The following is an 18,146-nucleotide window of genomic DNA, read 5'->3' as shown; positions in this document are numbered from 1 at the left end:
AAACAAGCTCCCCCTGCAGCCTTCCCATTCAGTCCCCAGCAGCCCCAGCCTTCAGGTTGCTCAGCCATCCTTGACTCCTCTCCTCCTTTCACGCACCACATCCTGTTTCCAGAACCTGATCCTGTCCACCACCTCCTCCGCTGTCACCAAGGTCGCAGCCACCAGCATCTCCCCTCCGATCACTGCCATCCATGACCTCCCAGTGCTCTCTCTGCTCCCACCCTGGCCTTTCACAGCCTGTTCTCCACAAAGTACTAGAGCAGCGGTTCTCAACCTGTGGGTCGCAACCCCTTTGGTGGTCGAACGATCCTTTCACAGGGGTCGCCTAAGACCATTGGAAAACACATATATAATTACATATTGTTTTTGTGATTAATCACTATGCTTTAATTATGTTCAATTTGTAACAATGAAAATACATCCTGCATATCAGATATTTACATTACGATTCATAACAGTAGCAAAATTACAGTTGTGAAGTAGCAACGAAAATAATTTTATGGTTGGGGGTCACCACAATATGAGGAACTGCATTAAAGGGTCGCGGCATTAGGAAGGTTGAGAACCACTGTACTAGAGGGATCCTTTTCAATTTTAAGTCACAAGATGCCACTCTGGGCCTCCAAACCCTACAATGGATCCCTGGTCACTCAGAATAAAAGTTAGTCTTAACAAGGCCCTGCAGTGATCCCATGATCTTCCTCACCTTCTTTCTACTTCCCCTTTTGGATCATTCTGCTCAGCCTCACCCACCTCTCTCATGTTCCCAGTGCTCAGCAGACACATACCCAGGCCTTTACTCTAGCTCCCTCTGCCTGGAGCTCTTTTCTCTCAGATACTCTTTGGGCTAATTCCTTCATCTCCTTCTAGTCTTTGTTCAAATCTCCCTCCAGCAATATACTATTTTCTCACATTTTCACCAATACAGTTTTATAATTTTATTAGCTTTGCTAATCTGATAGAAAATGAATTCTTGATGTAATTTTAATTTGCATTCTTTTTGAGTGATTGGAACATTTTTTTCCATTAACTTTAAATAATGTTTGATTCTTTTTCTATTTATATTTTTAATCTATTTTTCTATAGGATTGTTTATTTCTTATTCTTAGGAGTTCTTTTTATTGTACAGAAATTAGCCCTTTGTCTGTGATAGGAAATGCAAATATTTTTCCCTAGTCTGTGGTGTTTTGGCCTTGCTTATAATTTTTGGCCTAGCAGGCTTAAAAAACACACCTTTTTTTAAATAAAGTTGAATTCATCATTTTTATTCATACTTTATTTCTTCTAGATTGTGTCAAACATAGAAGGCCTTTTTCAATCTGATTTACTTAAACATCCTCAAAATAGTTTCCTCTAATACTTTTGGAGTTTCATTTTTACTTTTAAACCTTTGATTCACCTGGAATATATTTTGATGTGTTGTGAGATAAGATTCGAGAATTTCTGTCCTCAATCACTATCCATTCGCCCCAAACCATTAATTGAATAAGTCATCCTTTTTTTACTACTTTAAGTTGCCATCTCACCATATGCTAAATTCATAAGTTACATTAAGGAGCTTCAAAATTGAATATCGTTTGGGATAATATCCCTGTTTTCCTTATCCCTTTACAGTTGAGTCAGAAATTCTATTCTGTGCCACTGATCCTAGTGTCTGTGCACACCCCAGAGCTGCTGTGTCAGTATCTAGTGGCATAAAGTGAAAAGACTAGTTCCATGTGCATTTATTATCAGAATTTCCCTGAATACTCTTGCTGCTTATTTTCCATCTGAAATTTAGAATCACACTGTCCACTACTTCTCAAATAATGCCAAAACCAAGGCCAAGACCAACAGCAATAGTAGCCCTGGGATGTTTCTGTGGGTTTGTATAACTTCCATAGTCTCCAGCTCTAATCTTAGCTACTGCCAGTAAGCATATTGAAATCACTGGTCAACAAAGTCTCTTCCTGTTTTATCTGTGAGCTAATTCTGAAAGGAGTTTTAGGAGTAAAGTAGGCAGGATTAGGGAGTTCTAGGAATGAAAATGGTCCATGGGAAGGAATGAGACTTGAAGACACCAGGGTGTTTATCTTACTTGTACAGAGGATAGAGAAATGCCACGGGCAAATAGAAATATATCTGGCCTGTGCAATTAAGACAGCCATAGACCGAGGACAGACAGGGGCAGCTCTGGCCTGAGCAATTAAAGTGACCATAAATTAGGCCATAAGTAGCCCTGACCTGAGTAGCTGGGAGGGCCATAGGATAAGGCTTTCTCTGCCAACACAACTGGGAGAGCTATAAGATAAATCAACAGTGACTCCAACCAACAAGATAAGGGGGAGAAAAGGTGGGGGACACCTTCCAGGGGACACCATGTGGGCTTTGAGCTCTGAAAACTAATTCTATGTAGCAGAATGACCAATAAGAAGGGGTCAGGTTCAGACAAAGAACTACATTAATGCCTCAAGACAAGAACGCAGCAGTCACCCTTCTCAGGGGCCCCTCTGTCCGTCCAGGAGGGACAGACTCTGAGGCTTAGAATTTAGAATTAGGTTTTGGAGGTAGTGTCTGCTTGCAATACAGTTTCTGTGCTTTTCACCTCTCACCTTTTGTCCGTGGCTTCGTTCTTCAAATCCATCAGGACAAGAACCCAGGGAAGCAAATCACCTGCTCAATAAATCGACCCACATCAGTTCTTTCTGATCGAATTCTTTCTTCTGGTGCAGGAACAGTCATACCTTCGTGACTGCCTTGGGCTGTTGTTCCCGGCTCTGAGCCCAGCAATCCTGATGTCCCTCTATTCATTTTTTCCTATCAGTTCATGTTATAGCATATTTTAAAGTGGTTTGTTCAAAACCATAAGGGACTTACCATAATACTCTTTTTATTAACTTCTTTTAGACAGAAAAGTCTTATAATCCTGAAATAATCAAGCAGTCATTCCAATTCAAACCGCATGTTGTGATCCTGCCCTCTCAGTTTATAAGCATACTTTCCACCTGAGTGGTTCAAGATTCACACACGACTGCTATCTACGTACCCACTCAGGTGAAGTACATGGTCTGACTTGTAGCTTTCCTTCCATCCCTTAGCAGACAATCAATAAACATACTCCACAGGGTGAAAAAGAAAAAAGAAACTGAGTAAAAGAATTTTAAAATACATGTCAGTAGGCATCATAAGATTAAATTTTTAAAGCTAAAATTTAAAAAAAGTTCTGCTCATCATTGACTAAATATATCTTTAAATCTATAAGCAGTAGATAAGCCATAATTAATATTTATATATAAACACAAAAGACTGAATAAATAAAATAAACTAAATGGGTATATTCTTAAAATTAGAATGGCTGTAGGATTTGCATGAGATATGCAGAAACCATATATGCCTTGTGGTCTCATTTTTGTAGGGATGAAAACTAGTAACTAATGTTTGGAGTACATTCTTTGACTCAGGTCTTACTGAATCTTTTCTAAGACCCCATGGTCTGGGTACAATTATTATCTCCATTTTGTATATGAAAAAACCTTAATAAGCCATTTGTCTAAAGTCAGCCAGTTACCAGCTGATAGACCAGGATTTATACCTAGGAAGCCTTAATGCAAACCACTATGCTGCGATAATGTACAAGTGAGAAGCCAGAATAGGAGCATTTGCAGGATTTCTTCCATTCTGGGGTACTTATGATTTTTTTTAAAAGTCAGCTTTATAGAAGTCTAATATACATAATAAAATTCACTAATTTTCTGCACAATTAGATGCATCTTGAAAATATGTCTTCAGCAGTGTAATCATAACCAAAATTATAACTTCCACTATCCCAAAAAGTTTCCTCATGCTCCTTCTCAGTTGAGTCCTTTGTCACCATACTCCCTGGCTCTTGGCAATCACTGACCTTCTTTCTGTTATGAGAGTTATGCCTTTTCTAAAATTTCATATAAATTGGATCATACAGTCTTTTGAGGATAAATTTTTAAAGGTATCTTAATGTATTTCAGATTCTTTATATCGTTGTATCAATAAGATATTACTTGTTAATGTTGAGTAATATTCTCTTGCATGGGTATGACACAATTTGTTTATCTATTTACCAACTATTGGACATTATTTTTAGTTTGGGGCACTCATATGCTCATGCCTGAGCCTTGTAATATTTCAAACTCTGGCTCTGTCATTAACTGTACCCTGGGACAAGTTATTAAACCTCCCTGAGCCTTGGTTTCTTTTCCTACAAATTGGGGGCAATAATATTTACCTTCAAAAGTTGTTGTGAGGATTAAATATTAATGTTTTTTAAGTCCTTCACACATGTAAATACCTTAGTATGTAGTAATTGTTATCATCTTTAAACAACGGGGTAACAATAACCGCTATCCTATCTCACAGGTTCTTATGAGAAGAATGTGCATGAAAACACAAAGCACTATATTAGTATAAACGTCACTTCCAGCTCCTAGGCAATCAATGAGTATGGACTGCAGTAGTCCCGCACTATCAGAGAGCTAAACACGGAGGAGAGTGTAGTCCATTATACAACTCTAAACAAATTGCTGCTTTCCCATGAAAATAGTCCACACTGCTCAATGGAAACAAATCCACCTAAGTCTTGCTCGAAAATATAACTTTTCAACTTACTGGAAATTGCTTTCCAAGTTATTAATTTTAAAGCCACCAATATAGGTTAATGAGGAATAATTTAAGGATGTTACATTAGAGTGGATAGATCTTGGGAGAAGTCTTTATGGCTTGTGTTTTCTTCCATTTTAATTTAATAGACGTTGATGCATGTTGGTCCTGAGTATTGTGGTAATTAATGCTTTTCTGCGTTTCCAAAGAAATCCTGGGTTTGGGTATAAACACAAGAGGACTCCCCCATCCCTGAGGCAGGGAGTCAGTCCTCTAAAGACATAGTTTTCACAACTAGCACATGTAAGTGAGACCTTTTTGAATTATTTCATACAGGGTTCCCATAATTTAAATTTTATCCTATTGAATTTCAGGGGAATTGCTTTTTCCCCTACAGTGCTATTGTAGTTCACCAAGTACTCTACTGGAAATTAGTCCACCTCTCCACAATGGGAATGATCTAAAAACATGTTCCTTCACTTGTTTTCATCTGCAACAAACACTAACATCATTACTTGTCTGATGAAAACATGAATAAAGTCAGATACAGAAGTTTGTTTAGACTTCTTCCAAGAAAACTTTTTCCCTCCTAATCAGTTTTGAGCCCTCTCACTTTTCTCTCTCAATTAGACTTGGAACTCACTGAAGCCTGAAATGTGCTTTGGAATATTTTTATTTTCCACCAAAAGGCTCAGAATAGTACCAATAACCAGGGATCAATAAATGACTTTTGTGTGAATTTATTTAGACTTTGGAACAACGTCTTTGGTAGTGAAGTCTCAGTTGAAGAGGATTACTTACGAGTTGCTTCCCTCGGAATAATAAGATTGGAAGGTGTTTTCTTTCTTTCTGGAAGAATAAAATCTGCTTGTCCGGGTGCAAGTTTAGGAAATGTAAAATTGATGTACTTTTGAAATGCCATTCTCGTTTCTTGTAATTCCTCCTCCAAGAAATCTTTCCAATTTGTCATAATTCCCAGTTGTTGTGCTACCGACACCAGCTCGTCCTGAGTGTTAACCAGTTTATTCATCACATTTCCAAGTGTGGCCTGATGGGCTTTCTCTGCTTCTTGAAGCACTTCCTGGACTTCTTCCTGCTTCTGCCTCTGAGCCATGCAATAGTAGATGTTCATTTCATGTTCTTTTTCCTTTACCAATTTGCTCACACTCTTCCTCTCATCCTTAACAACGGTAATACCAGCACTCATAAATTCATCCATGACCTTCCTACAAAAGATAATATGGGTTTTTAAGTTAGACGGACTAGCCACTAAAAACAGAAAGATTTTGTCTTTCAGCACGGTTGTATGAGAATTTATTGCATTGTTTAGGTGAGACACCAGGCTGAGACAGGCTGGTAGAGATGGGCTTCTGGATTCCATTAGCTGTTAACAATCAAAAAACATTTTTCAGAGCAGGGAGGTCGTCCATGGACTTCCCCACTGTGGGCTAAGGAGAAGCCACCAGTCTAGTGTCTGGCAGTAACTTTAGGAACCCAAGTCCACCTTGGCCAGAAAAATATGAGTGCAGCGTGCTTGAAAATGAAGATACAGCCTTAGCCAGTTTGGCTCAATGGTTGGAGCATCGGCCTGCAGACTGAAGGGTCATGGGTTTGATTCCTGTCAAGGGCATGTACCTTGGTTGCAGGCTTGATCCCTGGCCCCAGTTGGGGCATGTGCAGGAGGCAACCAATTGATGTTTCTCTCTCTCTGTCTCTCCCCCTTCCACTCTCCTCCCTTCCACTCTCTCTAAAACTCAATGGGTCTAAAACTCAATGGGAAAAATACCCACGGATGAGGATTAACACAAAAGAAGAGAAGGAGGAGGAGGAGGAGGAGGAGGAGGAGGAGGAGGAGGAGGAGGAGGAACTGGGTCAAATTTCCAAATTCCTAGAGAAAGTATTTCTCTTTTTAAAAATATATATATATATTTTAATTTCAGAAAGGAAGGGAGAGGGAGAGATAGAAACATCAATGATGAGAAAGAATCATTGATTGGCTGCCTCCCGCACGCCCCACACTGTGGATCGAGCCCACAACCCAGGCATGTGCCCTGAATTGAACCATGACCTCCTGGTTCGCAGGATGATGCTCAACCACTGAGCCCTGGTGGTCGGGCGAGAAAGTATTTCTGTATATCAATCCAGCTATCTCCCTTTAGCCAGAAGGGAAAACACTGTACTCACAAGTCAGGTTGAGCTCTGATTTTTATTTTATCTGAGCAATACTCTATGACAGCTGACTCAAACCTTTTGGTCTCGAAATCTCTTTTTGTTCTTCAAATGACCAAGGAACTTTTGTTTATATGGGTTATATCTAGTGACACTAACAGTATTAGAAATTAAGAGTAAGACAAAAATATTTATAAATTCATATAAAGTATTAGTAAATCCATTCAATATTAACATAACTTTTATGAAAAGTATATTTTCCAAATCATAACAACTTTTGGTAAGAAAAGTGACATAATTTTACATTTTTTAAAAAACTCTTTACTGTCTGGCTTAGTAGAAAAAAAGCTGGATTTTCATATTGTTACAATCTGTTGTGATATCACACATCAGAAAATCCTGGAAAATGCCACTATATATTCTGTAGATAATGAGAGTAAAAAGGTAAATAACACCTTAGTATTATTAAGAAAGTAGCTTTAACCTCATGGGCCCCCAAAAGGGTCTGGGGACCACACTTTGAGAACTACTGCTGACCTGTAGCTACAATGTATGTAATTAGATATAATTTATAGCAGCCTACTGTACTGAATTCTTACCATGTGCCAGGCAGGTTAATGAGCATCCTGTGCATATATATTGAGTTAATGATTCCTCAAAACAACCCCATGAGGTGGGCCTATTGTTATACCTACTTTACTGACCAGGAAACAGGCTCAGAGAGACCAAGTAACTTGCCCAATTTCACGTAATTAGTCAAAGCGGCAAAATGAGCACCTAGACCCAGGCAGTCTGAGTGGCTCGTAGCCACTGTGAAGTACTTCCAATGGGTGTCTCTGGTTAACCTAGTTTGGTAGAACCTCTGAAGATTTGAAAATTTAAAAACACCTATAAATTTGGATTTAAATATTTATGGTTGTTACTAAAAACCCTCCCCCTCTGTCTCCTAGACTAATACAGTCTTTCCAAGATTTTCATATTGTTTCAACCACCTCGCCTTTCTTCTAAAGTTGATCCCCCAAGATGCAATTAGTTCTCATTATCTCTGATCTTTAAACTTGACTTTCAAACCTGACAGACTTCTCTAGTCTTGAGGTAAGAGGTTAAGGACAAATGGCTTAGTAGAAAAAAAGCTGTCCTTAACCTCTCTAGCTGCTATGCTATTTCTCCTTTTCCCAGCAACTAGGCTATATCCATCATTAATAACAAGGATTAACATTTACTGAGTATTTACTATGTCCCAGGGACAATGCTATATATTTTACATGCATTCCATTCCATTTAATTTTAACAATAACCCACTGAAGCTGGTATGATTTTTATTCATTATCTCTTATATCCCATGTAACAGGTGAGAAAATTAAGGCTTAGAGATCTAGTTCTTGTTCAATGTCACACAATTGAGAAGGTGGGATAGTTCCTGCCCTTCACCATTACCTGCTTCAATCATGTAAGAGGCCACTATAAATTTTATATAGGGGGAAGGGTAATACTGTAATAATAATGTTTTAGAATTGTAATTCTAGCAATATCAGGTAAATGGAATCTTACATAGGATAAAGAGACCAATTTATACTATTTTGTAATATTCTGAGAGTGCAAAGTTAGGGTCTGAACGCATGGTGAGAGAGAAAGAAATAGGAAGAAAGAAAGGGATAAATCCAAGAAATATTACACAGTCGTTAAGTGCCAGAAGTTATGACTGCTAGGGGATAGTGGAGGCAGGAAGAGGAGGAATCAAAACCACCTTCCCGATTCTCAGCCTGGGTCACAGGAGAGCGGAGGCGCTGTTATGGTAGGGACAGCACGACAGAGGTGGGAGTGTGCATCTGCCCACACCTTAGGGCAGTGGTTCTCAACCTTCTGGCCCTTTAAATACAGTTCTTCAGGTTGTGACCCAACCATAAAATTATTTTCGTTGCTACTTCATAACTGTAATGTTGCTACTGTTATAAAATGTAATGTAAATATCTGATATGCAGGATGGTCTTAGGTGACCCCTGTGAAAGGGTCATTTGACCGCCAAAGGGGTCGCGACCCATAGGTTGAGAACCGCTGCCTTAGGGTTTAGTCTGATGTTTGATGAAATCTGCAGTATGGTGGGAGATTGTGAAGGTGATGACCAGGCCCTGGGGCTCAGACAGAAGGAACTAGAGCAGTGGTTCTCAACCTTCCTAATGCCGCGACCCTTTAATACAGTTCCTCATGTTGTGGTGACCCCCAATTTCACTGTTACAAATTGAACATAATTAAAGCATAGTGATTAATCACAAAAACAATATGTAATTATATATGTGTTTTCCGATGGTCTTAGGCGACCCCTGTGAAAGGGTCGTTCGACCCCCAAAGGGGTCGCGACCCACAGGTTGAGAACCGCTGAACTAGAGGAAGCTTCCTTGAGCCATCCCCAAACCCCCAAGGAGGAAGCTGTGCTCTGTGGCCAGCAGGCCTGGCTTTCTCCTGGCCCCACAGAGGAGGTGTTCATCTATGAGGTTGACTCGAAGGCTCCACCAGAGATGATCTCAGGTAAAACTGCTCAAATAAAGTGCATCTTAGGTGACTCGGACTCCTACCCTCCATGATATAACCCACTTTAAATGACTTACTATCAAAATCTGTTCTTGCTACGAGGATCTGGTCTCTCTCTATTTTTTGGAATGCCCTTCTCAACTTTCCCGGCCTGCCTTAGGGCCTGAATTTTTGACCCTTTGGGATTCACACCTTTTGATTTAAGGTCAGGAAGTGTCTGGCTTTAATTCTGAGGACTTCTTTGAAGTTGTGGAATGGAAGCCAGGAGGGAGGAGGGTTCGGGGCATGGAGAGGGGGAGGCAGAGGGCCTGGAGTGTCCATTCATCTTTGTATCTCCCCTGCCTGGCATGGTGCCCAGTGTGTATACAACAGGCAACCAATAAATGTGTGAAATGGGTAATACAGGTGTCGTTCCCTCAATACTTTTTTGTGTGCCAAATAACACCACATTTTAAAACAGCTAAATTAGAGTATTACAAAAGCCTAAACAATTCATGTTTAAAAAGGATTCTCAGCATAAGCAAAATACTCACCATAAGAAAATAGTTCTTGTCATATATATAAAATTTTTTTTAATTTATATAATCTATCCACCTTTTCCCCCTAAAAGTGGGCCTGGAAATCATATCATATGAGGAAGGACTGAAGCAGCTGGTTTACAAATACTTTTTGGCTTTTCCTTCCCTTCACACTAAAGCTTGGACAGTATCTCTCTCCTCAAAAATCTGAAGGATCACCGTGCACTGAGGGCAGACTCAGCATATTTTGGATCCACTTTAGGTAGAGGCGTTCAGCATTGGAACCAACCACCTCCACCAGCCATAGCATTCCTATCACGGAAGCACTTAGGGGGCTCCCCACGCCTGGCAGGCAGCCAGCAGGAAGGATGGCAGCTCAACTCAATGACCTCCAACGCCCCTCCCCAGGGGAAGGGAATGTCTATGCTTCTTTGTGTAGAACCTTTCCAAGCAAAGGTTCTTTCTTGTTTTTCCCTTTTTTTTAGTATCTCCTAGATAATCTGTTTAGAATCTAATCACCTCAACCCACAAAAAAGTTTTCTGTGCATTTAACAGGTTTGTCATAATATGTACGAATTCTGAATCCTTACGTCTTAAGTGAAAGTTTACAGACAAATAAAAGGTCTACAGGCAGAATTCTAAACAGTGGATCTTCTGTCTATACTAATTTCTGCAATGCTCTAAAGAACACCGGAATCTGGAGTGGGTTCAGCTGACTGGAACATATCTGAACCTTTGCTTGACAAATATTTGAAGAATGCCTACCACATGCCAGGCTCTCTTCCAGGCATTTGGAACACATCAATGAACAAAATGGGCCTTCCAGTTGGTTATACTTAACAGGCATGGACGTTCCCTAATCCTCGTCAACTGATTTAATAAAAGGGGGCCATTGAAAATCTTTCATTCAAACCTCACAGCGAAAATGGAGGGGGTGAAAGCAACGGAGTGAGGAAGGAGCAGAAGCTGCCGGTGTGAGGAGTGGGCCCAGAGGCTCCTGCAGGACGGGGAGGCTCCTGTAGATGGAGGGTGAGGGACAGGGCGAAGAGGGCGTCACTTCCCACTGCACTGGGCCACACTCATTTGGGAGTTACCACCTTCTCTAACTTTCTCCTGAAATCTCTTTCACCTTCCTCGTCCCTCTCAACAATGATCTACGATGATTTATCACCGAGGCAAGAAATGGCCACGGCTGCAGCCCTCATTCCTATTGACCTGCAGAATAATAATCCTACAGGATTTTACCTTTGGCCCTGTTCTAAACAGTCCTAACAAGGAAGACTTTACCTGTTAATCATGTACAAATGGATCTATTTGTTAACTCAAGGAGCAGAGCAAAAGAGATAAGTCCGAGACTAGGAAGCCAGATACAGAGGTTTCAGTCTTGTTCTGCTGCTACAGTTAAGTGATCTTGGGAAGGTCACTTAACATGTAGAAACTGTGGTTTCCTTGGTCCTGATAATCACTAGGGCTCTTTACTGCTGTCTTGTTTTAGCTCATTCCACCAAATATTCTTTAAAAAAAAAATGTTGTCTGATTCACGTAAAAACTATTTGTGATTGTGCACATATATATTAAGGCTGCAAACACACTGAAAGGGCATGGAAAGCCCGGCCGGCATGGCTCAGTGGCTGAGCATCGACCTATGAACCAGGAGGTCATGGTTCAATTCCCAGTCAGAGCACATGCCTGGGGTTGTGGGCTTGATCCCCGATAGGAGGCGTGCAGGAGGCAACCTTTCAATGATTCTCTCTCATCATCGATGTTTCTACCTATCTCTCCTTCTCCCTTCCTCTCTGAAATCAATAAAAATATTTTTTAAAATACAGGGCATGGAAAGACACAGACCCAATTATTTAAAATGATTGTCTCTGGAAGACAGGGAGAGTTGGGAAGCAGTGAGTCAGAACTTAGCAAATTTGCTCTATATATTTTCATAATGTCAGTTTCATCTACAATGTGCAATAAGATAAAAAAATGAACACATCCATAATAGTATACGTTATAGGCTAAAAAATGTGAAGATTGACTTCTATGTGTTGTGAAAAAAATATTTCTCAATTCCTCTCCTCAGCCTCTTAAAACCGAGTATACAGAATGAAAAACAACATTTAGGACAGTAGTTATTTTTTGAGAGGGAGGAGAGGAAGTGTTACCAATTTCCAACCCCTTCAGAGGGGTGGTTGGTCTGAGTATTCATGTTATTTTTTTAAACCACACACACACACACACACACACACACACACTCCACAATGCTTTGCATATTATTCTCTATGATATATTCCATAATGTAAAAACACAGTAACTGGGAACTATCCACCTGTGTGCCTCAGTCTTATCCCTTTCTCCAAGTTGGTTTTGACAGAACAAGATGCCAATTTGCAAGTGTGATCTCTGGAATACCTTTTCTGGGCCAGGATGGCTTCCTGGGCCAGCTGCCTCTCTTCGTCCCTGGCTTTCGCCACAGCCTCGATCTTCTCCTTGTGGCACTCCATCATGATCCTTTGGATTCTATGGACCATGCGCTGTTCTGCAGCCAAGTTTTCTCTCTGTAGTTCGTCTTCTACGTTTTGATGCATCTCTAACTTGGTTTGAGATGTTATATTCTTAAACAACAGTAAAACTAGGTTTAGAGGCTACAGCTTTGATGTTTAAAAATGCACACTAAGAAGTTATTCGAATCATAGTTCAACAGCCTGATGAAATAGGTACTGAAAACACGGATGGTTTAAAAAATAGTGGGTATGATAAGGAAAACTTTCAGTGATGTGGTACTATATAAAACCAGAATCATGCAAACTATATAGCATAAATATTTGTATAGACTACTTTGGAAGGGAATATGCAGAAAGAGAAAATAATTGAATACAGGTATCCTTTTCTTTGATTGTATAAATATTCTACAGTGTCATTTTATCTTTATACACAATTAGAAATACATACTATGATTCTCCTTTAGGAAGTAAGTCCTGGGAAGTGGCAGAAATAATAGCTATGTCTCCTGAGCATCTCATGTGGTTAATGCTGAACATTGCTGTAGTTGCAGGAACCTGCCTGCCAATCCTACTGCCACTAGTGTGGAAGGACAGGAACAAGTTTGCACTGCTCTGGGGTAGAAGGACCTATGGACGCCTCTGACCTTACTCATGAAGAGGACAGAGAGCACACTCGATGATCCAGGCTAGTAAAGGCGAGTGATCGCACTCGGCTAAATACTTGGTACTGCACTAAGTCATTTTCAATATGAGTTCACAGGGCTCTCTGTCTCTGTTGTAAATGACCCCAGACTGCTTTGCTTTCTTAGATTTGATATCTCATTATTGTAATTCTTCTTGTCCTTCACATGCCATTGGGTAAGTACTCCCTGTTCTAACTGGTGTCAGTGAGCTCCTTTTTGCCATTCTAGTTTCCGGCATTTAATCTATTTTGGAATTGCAAAAGCAAACAAACCACACCTATTGAGATCAAATTGTTGAGAAAGTGTAAATACCCTTTGAATTAGAAATGGAGAGGTTCTGCTATGGGTAATAAGTCTGATGTCTATCTTGCAGTCGGAGGACTTCACTAACTCCTTAGAGGATATTTTAAATTATTTCTGGGTTTCCCCAGAAATAATATTTTTAGTAATGAGATTGTTGAGTAGTTGAGCTTTACATGAAATATTATTAGAATGCATTTCTACTTGAATCACAGAATTTGAAAATGACATCCCAAGCCTTTATTTTGGCTGGGTTCTGAATTAGGATTCAGAGAATTAAACCCATTCCCTCTTTTATGTAATAACTTAGTCAAACCAAAATAATTTATTTCACTGCCTCGCATAGCATGCAAAATACATATTTAACCGTTTGAGTCCCAAGCAGCGCGATCGCGCTGCTGAGATTTTATGTCGAGAAAACCCAGCACATTTCGAACATTGTGGACAATGCGCTGTTTGGGATTCTTCGACAGTGCTTTTTTCAATACCCCCTGGGACTCAAACGGTTAAAGTTACAAAAAGAATTCAAGGAACTACTGCTTGACAGTGCTCTTATTCAGTGGAAAGTCCCCTGATTAAATTACTTTTACTGAAATGCATTTTGAGTGCATTTAAAGAGATATTATAATTTTGACATATTGTAAGAAATGGCCTCACGAGATCCATCATATTGACTGCACAGATGTTTGACAGACACACAACGTCTCTCTCAGCAGTCTCTCTTATAGATCACACATAGGAATGCCTGGGCCTCTCTGAGTGCCTGGTTTCTTTCTACCTCAGGGATGTAGGGATTCATGGCATTGTCCTCCTGGCACTGATTGCCAGAAAGCTCAAGGCCCAATTCCAGGACCTCATGGAATACACACATTTTTTAAGTTTTAAATTCACCGACTTCATTGTAATTCCTACTCTAATTTTTCTTTTCTTGTTTTCTCTTAGCTCCCACTCTCTTTTACTTTTTGATATTACTGTATTTGACTAAGAGAATATAAACATTTCTTCAAAATACTATCTCCATTGGATCAGATCTTGAAGTTTTACTTAACATCAAGCATTCGAGACTTACCCAAATCCTTTACATCCTATTAGAGCAATACCTGGTGATCTGTACAGATAAGAATTTAATGGCATTTAGTTCTAAAGAACTCGGTTTTCTGCTCTATTTATTGATAACCTCAAATTTTAATATGTGAGAATCACACAGGCTGCTGGTTCATGGCACTGCCAGCGAGTCTGTAGGTCAGGGGGCCCAGGAATCTGCACGTTAGGCTCCCAGGTGAGTAGGTTCTAAGGCAGGGGGTTCATGGACGTCCCTGAGCAGTACTGACATCTATGACAGATGAATAACCCTACACATCCCTCTTAGACAAATCACGCCTGCGTGATATAAAAACACCCCTGAGACAGCAGTATAAATGTAAATTCCTAAACCCTCCTTGACGAATATTTTAGAAAGGTCAGCCTTTAACTTTTCCCTTTTAAATCTTCTTAGGACTTCTATTTTAACATTAAGTGCACCAACTCTACCCACAGGCTATATGGAGTACAATCTTTTACTTGAAGAACAGGCATGACATTTAACTTATCTTTGTGTCTTCACAACCTAATGCCAGGAGAGATACTCAAAATGTGTATCCTCTCGCTGCGCACCAGGGCAGGGTCCTAGAGCCCCCTACCACGTTAAAGTGCTGCCCCTTTAAACTGCAGGATTTGGGGAGACCCAGGGCCTAGTGGGGAACAACCAGGGTGACCGAAGTATTAGGGGGTCTGAGGGGTGGTCATCAACCGACAGAGAAGTATTTCAATACTTTAAGAACCAGTGTGGCCGGATGGGACAGGCCAGCTGAGAAGCAGGCCTTCCTAGACATGCTGTAAATGCTCTACGTGTTGAACTGAAAGAGGGGACGGACAGTGGACCACCAGCAGCCAACGCCGCAGGGGCCCTGGCCCTGAGCCTAGCAGGGAGGGAGGGCCCCGCACCTTTAGGAACCGTGGAGCAGACGGCCCTCTCTCCTGGCAAGTTTTCTGAGGACAAGGACAGTCTGTGTGATCTCACCTAGTACAGATCTGATATAAGGTACCGCTGCCCAACAATGAACAAACGGGCCCCGGGCCCCAAACTTATCAGTTATGTTCTTATTAACTTTGGCCAAACCTGGAGCCAGACTTCTGCCACTTTCCCTCCCGCCTCTGCCCATGAATCACCACATCTGTGCTGTGTCCTGTCCTGGCCCTCCTGGCCATATGTGAGAACAGCTCTGTACCTTTTCCTCCAGCAGACTTGGTAGCTGAGGTACCGAACTAAACAACCAGTCCCTGGGCCTCTGCTGGACATTTGCTTATTACCCACAGTCCTGTGCTTGAACAAGCTAGAAAGGGCATCTCCCCGCACCTGCACCCCGCCCCCCCACTCCTATTGCATGAGCTCTGGTCTTGAAGAAAATACTTGAGAAACAGCTCAGTGCAGACTTAGGTAAAAGGATAGGATCAGAGAGCCCAGGAGAAGAAAGGGAACAGCCCATTTCCTTCGTTTAACCCTGTCTGAGCGCTAAGTCAGACCCGGTGCTGGTCACTGGGCCAGATGGTAACGAGACAGACGTGCCCTCGTGGAGGCTGCAGTCAAGTGGGGATCAGACACTTAACAAGCGGTCACACAATCCAATTACAACAGTGACGGGTGGCAACTGCTGTGAAAGCGGACGGGGTTGTCAAGGACAGTATATAGGGGAGTAGGGGGTGAGGGGGGAGGGCAGAGCTGGTGGGCAAAGCTTCCTGTGCGTAGTGATGTTTGAACTAAATCTGAGGGAGCGCAGGAAGCACAACCCAGGAGGCACTAAGGTGAGAGGTGCATGGTGCGTTCCGGTCCGAGGAGCAGTGAGAGGAGGGAAAGAACAAGCGGTAAGAGATGTGGTAGGTCAGGGGGGCAGGGGCGGCTCCTTGGGGCCTGGAAACCCCTAAAGGTTTGGGTTTATGACCCCAAAGGTTGTGGGATTCTGCGCCCACTGAGTGTTCAGCATCTCTTCTGTGACAGTCCGGGACCTCCCCGACAACCTCCAGAGACACCTGTCTAGATCTTACACATTATTCCCTTGTCAGAGCTTTTAGTAATTTCAGTACTTTTAAAAAGACAACAAGCCACTATAAAAACCTGTAATTTTTTTTGATGTTCCTCTTCCAGAATCTGAATGTTGATTTTATGTTTGTCATTTGCTTCTTCAAGTGCTTTCTCCACTGCTTGCTTTTGGCGTTCATCAGCCTTTGAAAGAAAGAGTCCATTTATTTATTAGTATAATAGCTTTTTATGTTTACTGAAAATTAACAAACACCATGGGCCTCTATTACTTGCCCTGTTCCCATCTCTCACCTCCCACAGCAAACTGTCTGCGTGGGCCAGATGCCCTCACACATCCCAACAGTGCTAACCTTGCAGTTTCAGGAACTTGCCAAAGGTCCCACAGGTAGCCAGGATTTAACACCAGTTCTGCCTGACTATATTGTTTCCAACAAATCCAAACAGTGAAAGAAAGGTCAACTTAGCTTGATTTGCAACTTTTTACCTGAGCCCACAAATCAGCTTCTGCTAGTGCAACACGTTCTCTGAGTACAGCCTCTTGAAATAGTTCTTCTTTATACAAAAGATCTGCCCCGATATCTGTGTATTTGAAGAGAAATAATTACAAGTGTCCACGGACATTTCTTGGCTTCCCTTTTCACTATGATCGCGTTATTAGAGTCATCTCAGAGATACATATATATGACATCCTTTTAAGAGATGTCAATCTTTTCTTTAAAGAGTCTGATGAAAGGGGTAAGTCCCTTCCTAGTTGACTGTTAGGCCTGGATGGAGTCAGTGATGTGATGTCAGTCCACATGGTGGGCAACTGGAGAAGGAAAGTGGCAAAAAGGTGCCCATTTTGTACTCCCACAGAAGAATAGCAAGTGAATATTCAAGATTACCCAGCTCCTCTCTCCCTGCTCATATCTGGGTGTTGGTGTTACCTCCACCCAGACAGTGGTAGCAGAATGCCTTAATACGTTACATGCCTTTCTTCAGTGTGTAGATGTTCTTGGGTTTAGCTGCTTCAGTTGTGGAGTGAGTTAAGGGGTAGTAGTTTAGAACTTCTCCATCAATGATCTAACTTAATTTCCAAATAATAATATTCTCACAATAACACCCTCCCTCCCCAAACAAGGAAATGAAAGCCTAAAGAGGTGAGAGGACCACACAGTATCAGATAGCTGGACCTCGAGCCACACCCTGATCACAGCGCTGGGCACAGGTTCTCTTCATCTTCTCCTCCCATCAGAGGTGATGACGAATCCTCTAAGCGCTGAAATCACACACAGTGATCTTTCTCTCCAACCCAAACTCGTAGTGTTTATTCTTTTATTTTTATTTTTTTTATTTTTATATATTTTATTGATTTTTTACAGAGAGGAAGGGAGAGGGATAGAGAGTTAGAAACATCGATCAGCTGCCCCCTGCACACCCCCCACTGGGGATGTGCCCACAACCAAGGTACATGCCCTTGACCAGAATGGAACCTGGTACCCTTCAGTCCGCAGGCTGACGCTCTACTGAGCCAAACTGGCTAGGGCTTAGTGTTTATTCTTTATTCCACTCATTTCTCACATCTAAGATTTGTTGAATTATTAACTTTTCATTGATTAGGTCTTGATGGTCAACTTCCTAAAATGACAAAGCACACCCTACACTGCAGTGTTCTCTCTCATCATGCCTAGCTTGACAATAAGCACAGATAAGACATTGCGGACTCATGTGTTTGTCTGCCCCAACATCTCTTCTCTACCTCTGGTAACGGGACCCATTTCTCTCA

At 41.4% G+C, this 18,146-nt stretch overlaps 1 protein-coding gene across 1 annotated transcript in view; it reads right to left on the bottom strand.

Moving 5' to 3' along the window:
• Positions 1 to 5,335: 5,335 nt before the first annotated feature.
• The window catches only part of CUNH6orf163 (chromosome unknown C6orf163 homolog), a 15,046-nt gene continuing 2,235 nt past the window's right edge, over positions 5,336 to 18,146 (bottom strand). Inside the window, exons 2-5 of the mRNA XM_023759348.1 lie at positions 16,866 to 16,960; positions 16,457 to 16,564; positions 12,231 to 12,433; positions 5,336 to 5,837 (exon numbers count right to left, since the gene is read on the bottom strand). Coding sequence (XP_023615116.1) covers positions 5,405 to 5,837; positions 12,231 to 12,433; positions 16,457 to 16,564; positions 16,866 to 16,960 — 839 coding nt within the window. The 3' untranslated portion in view covers positions 5,336 to 5,404. The remainder of the gene's footprint in view (positions 5,838 to 12,230; positions 12,434 to 16,456; positions 16,565 to 16,865; positions 16,961 to 18,146) is intronic.

Source organism: Myotis lucifugus, unplaced genomic scaffold (assembly GCF_000147115.1).
Source record: "Myotis lucifugus unplaced genomic scaffold, Myoluc2.0 scaffold_152, whole genome shotgun sequence".
In the NCBI taxonomy this organism is placed as follows: Eukaryota; Metazoa; Chordata; class Mammalia; order Chiroptera; family Vespertilionidae; genus Myotis; species Myotis lucifugus.
The sequence above is the reverse complement of the archived record's forward strand: the minus strand, read 5'-3'. Positions and strand labels throughout refer to the sequence as shown.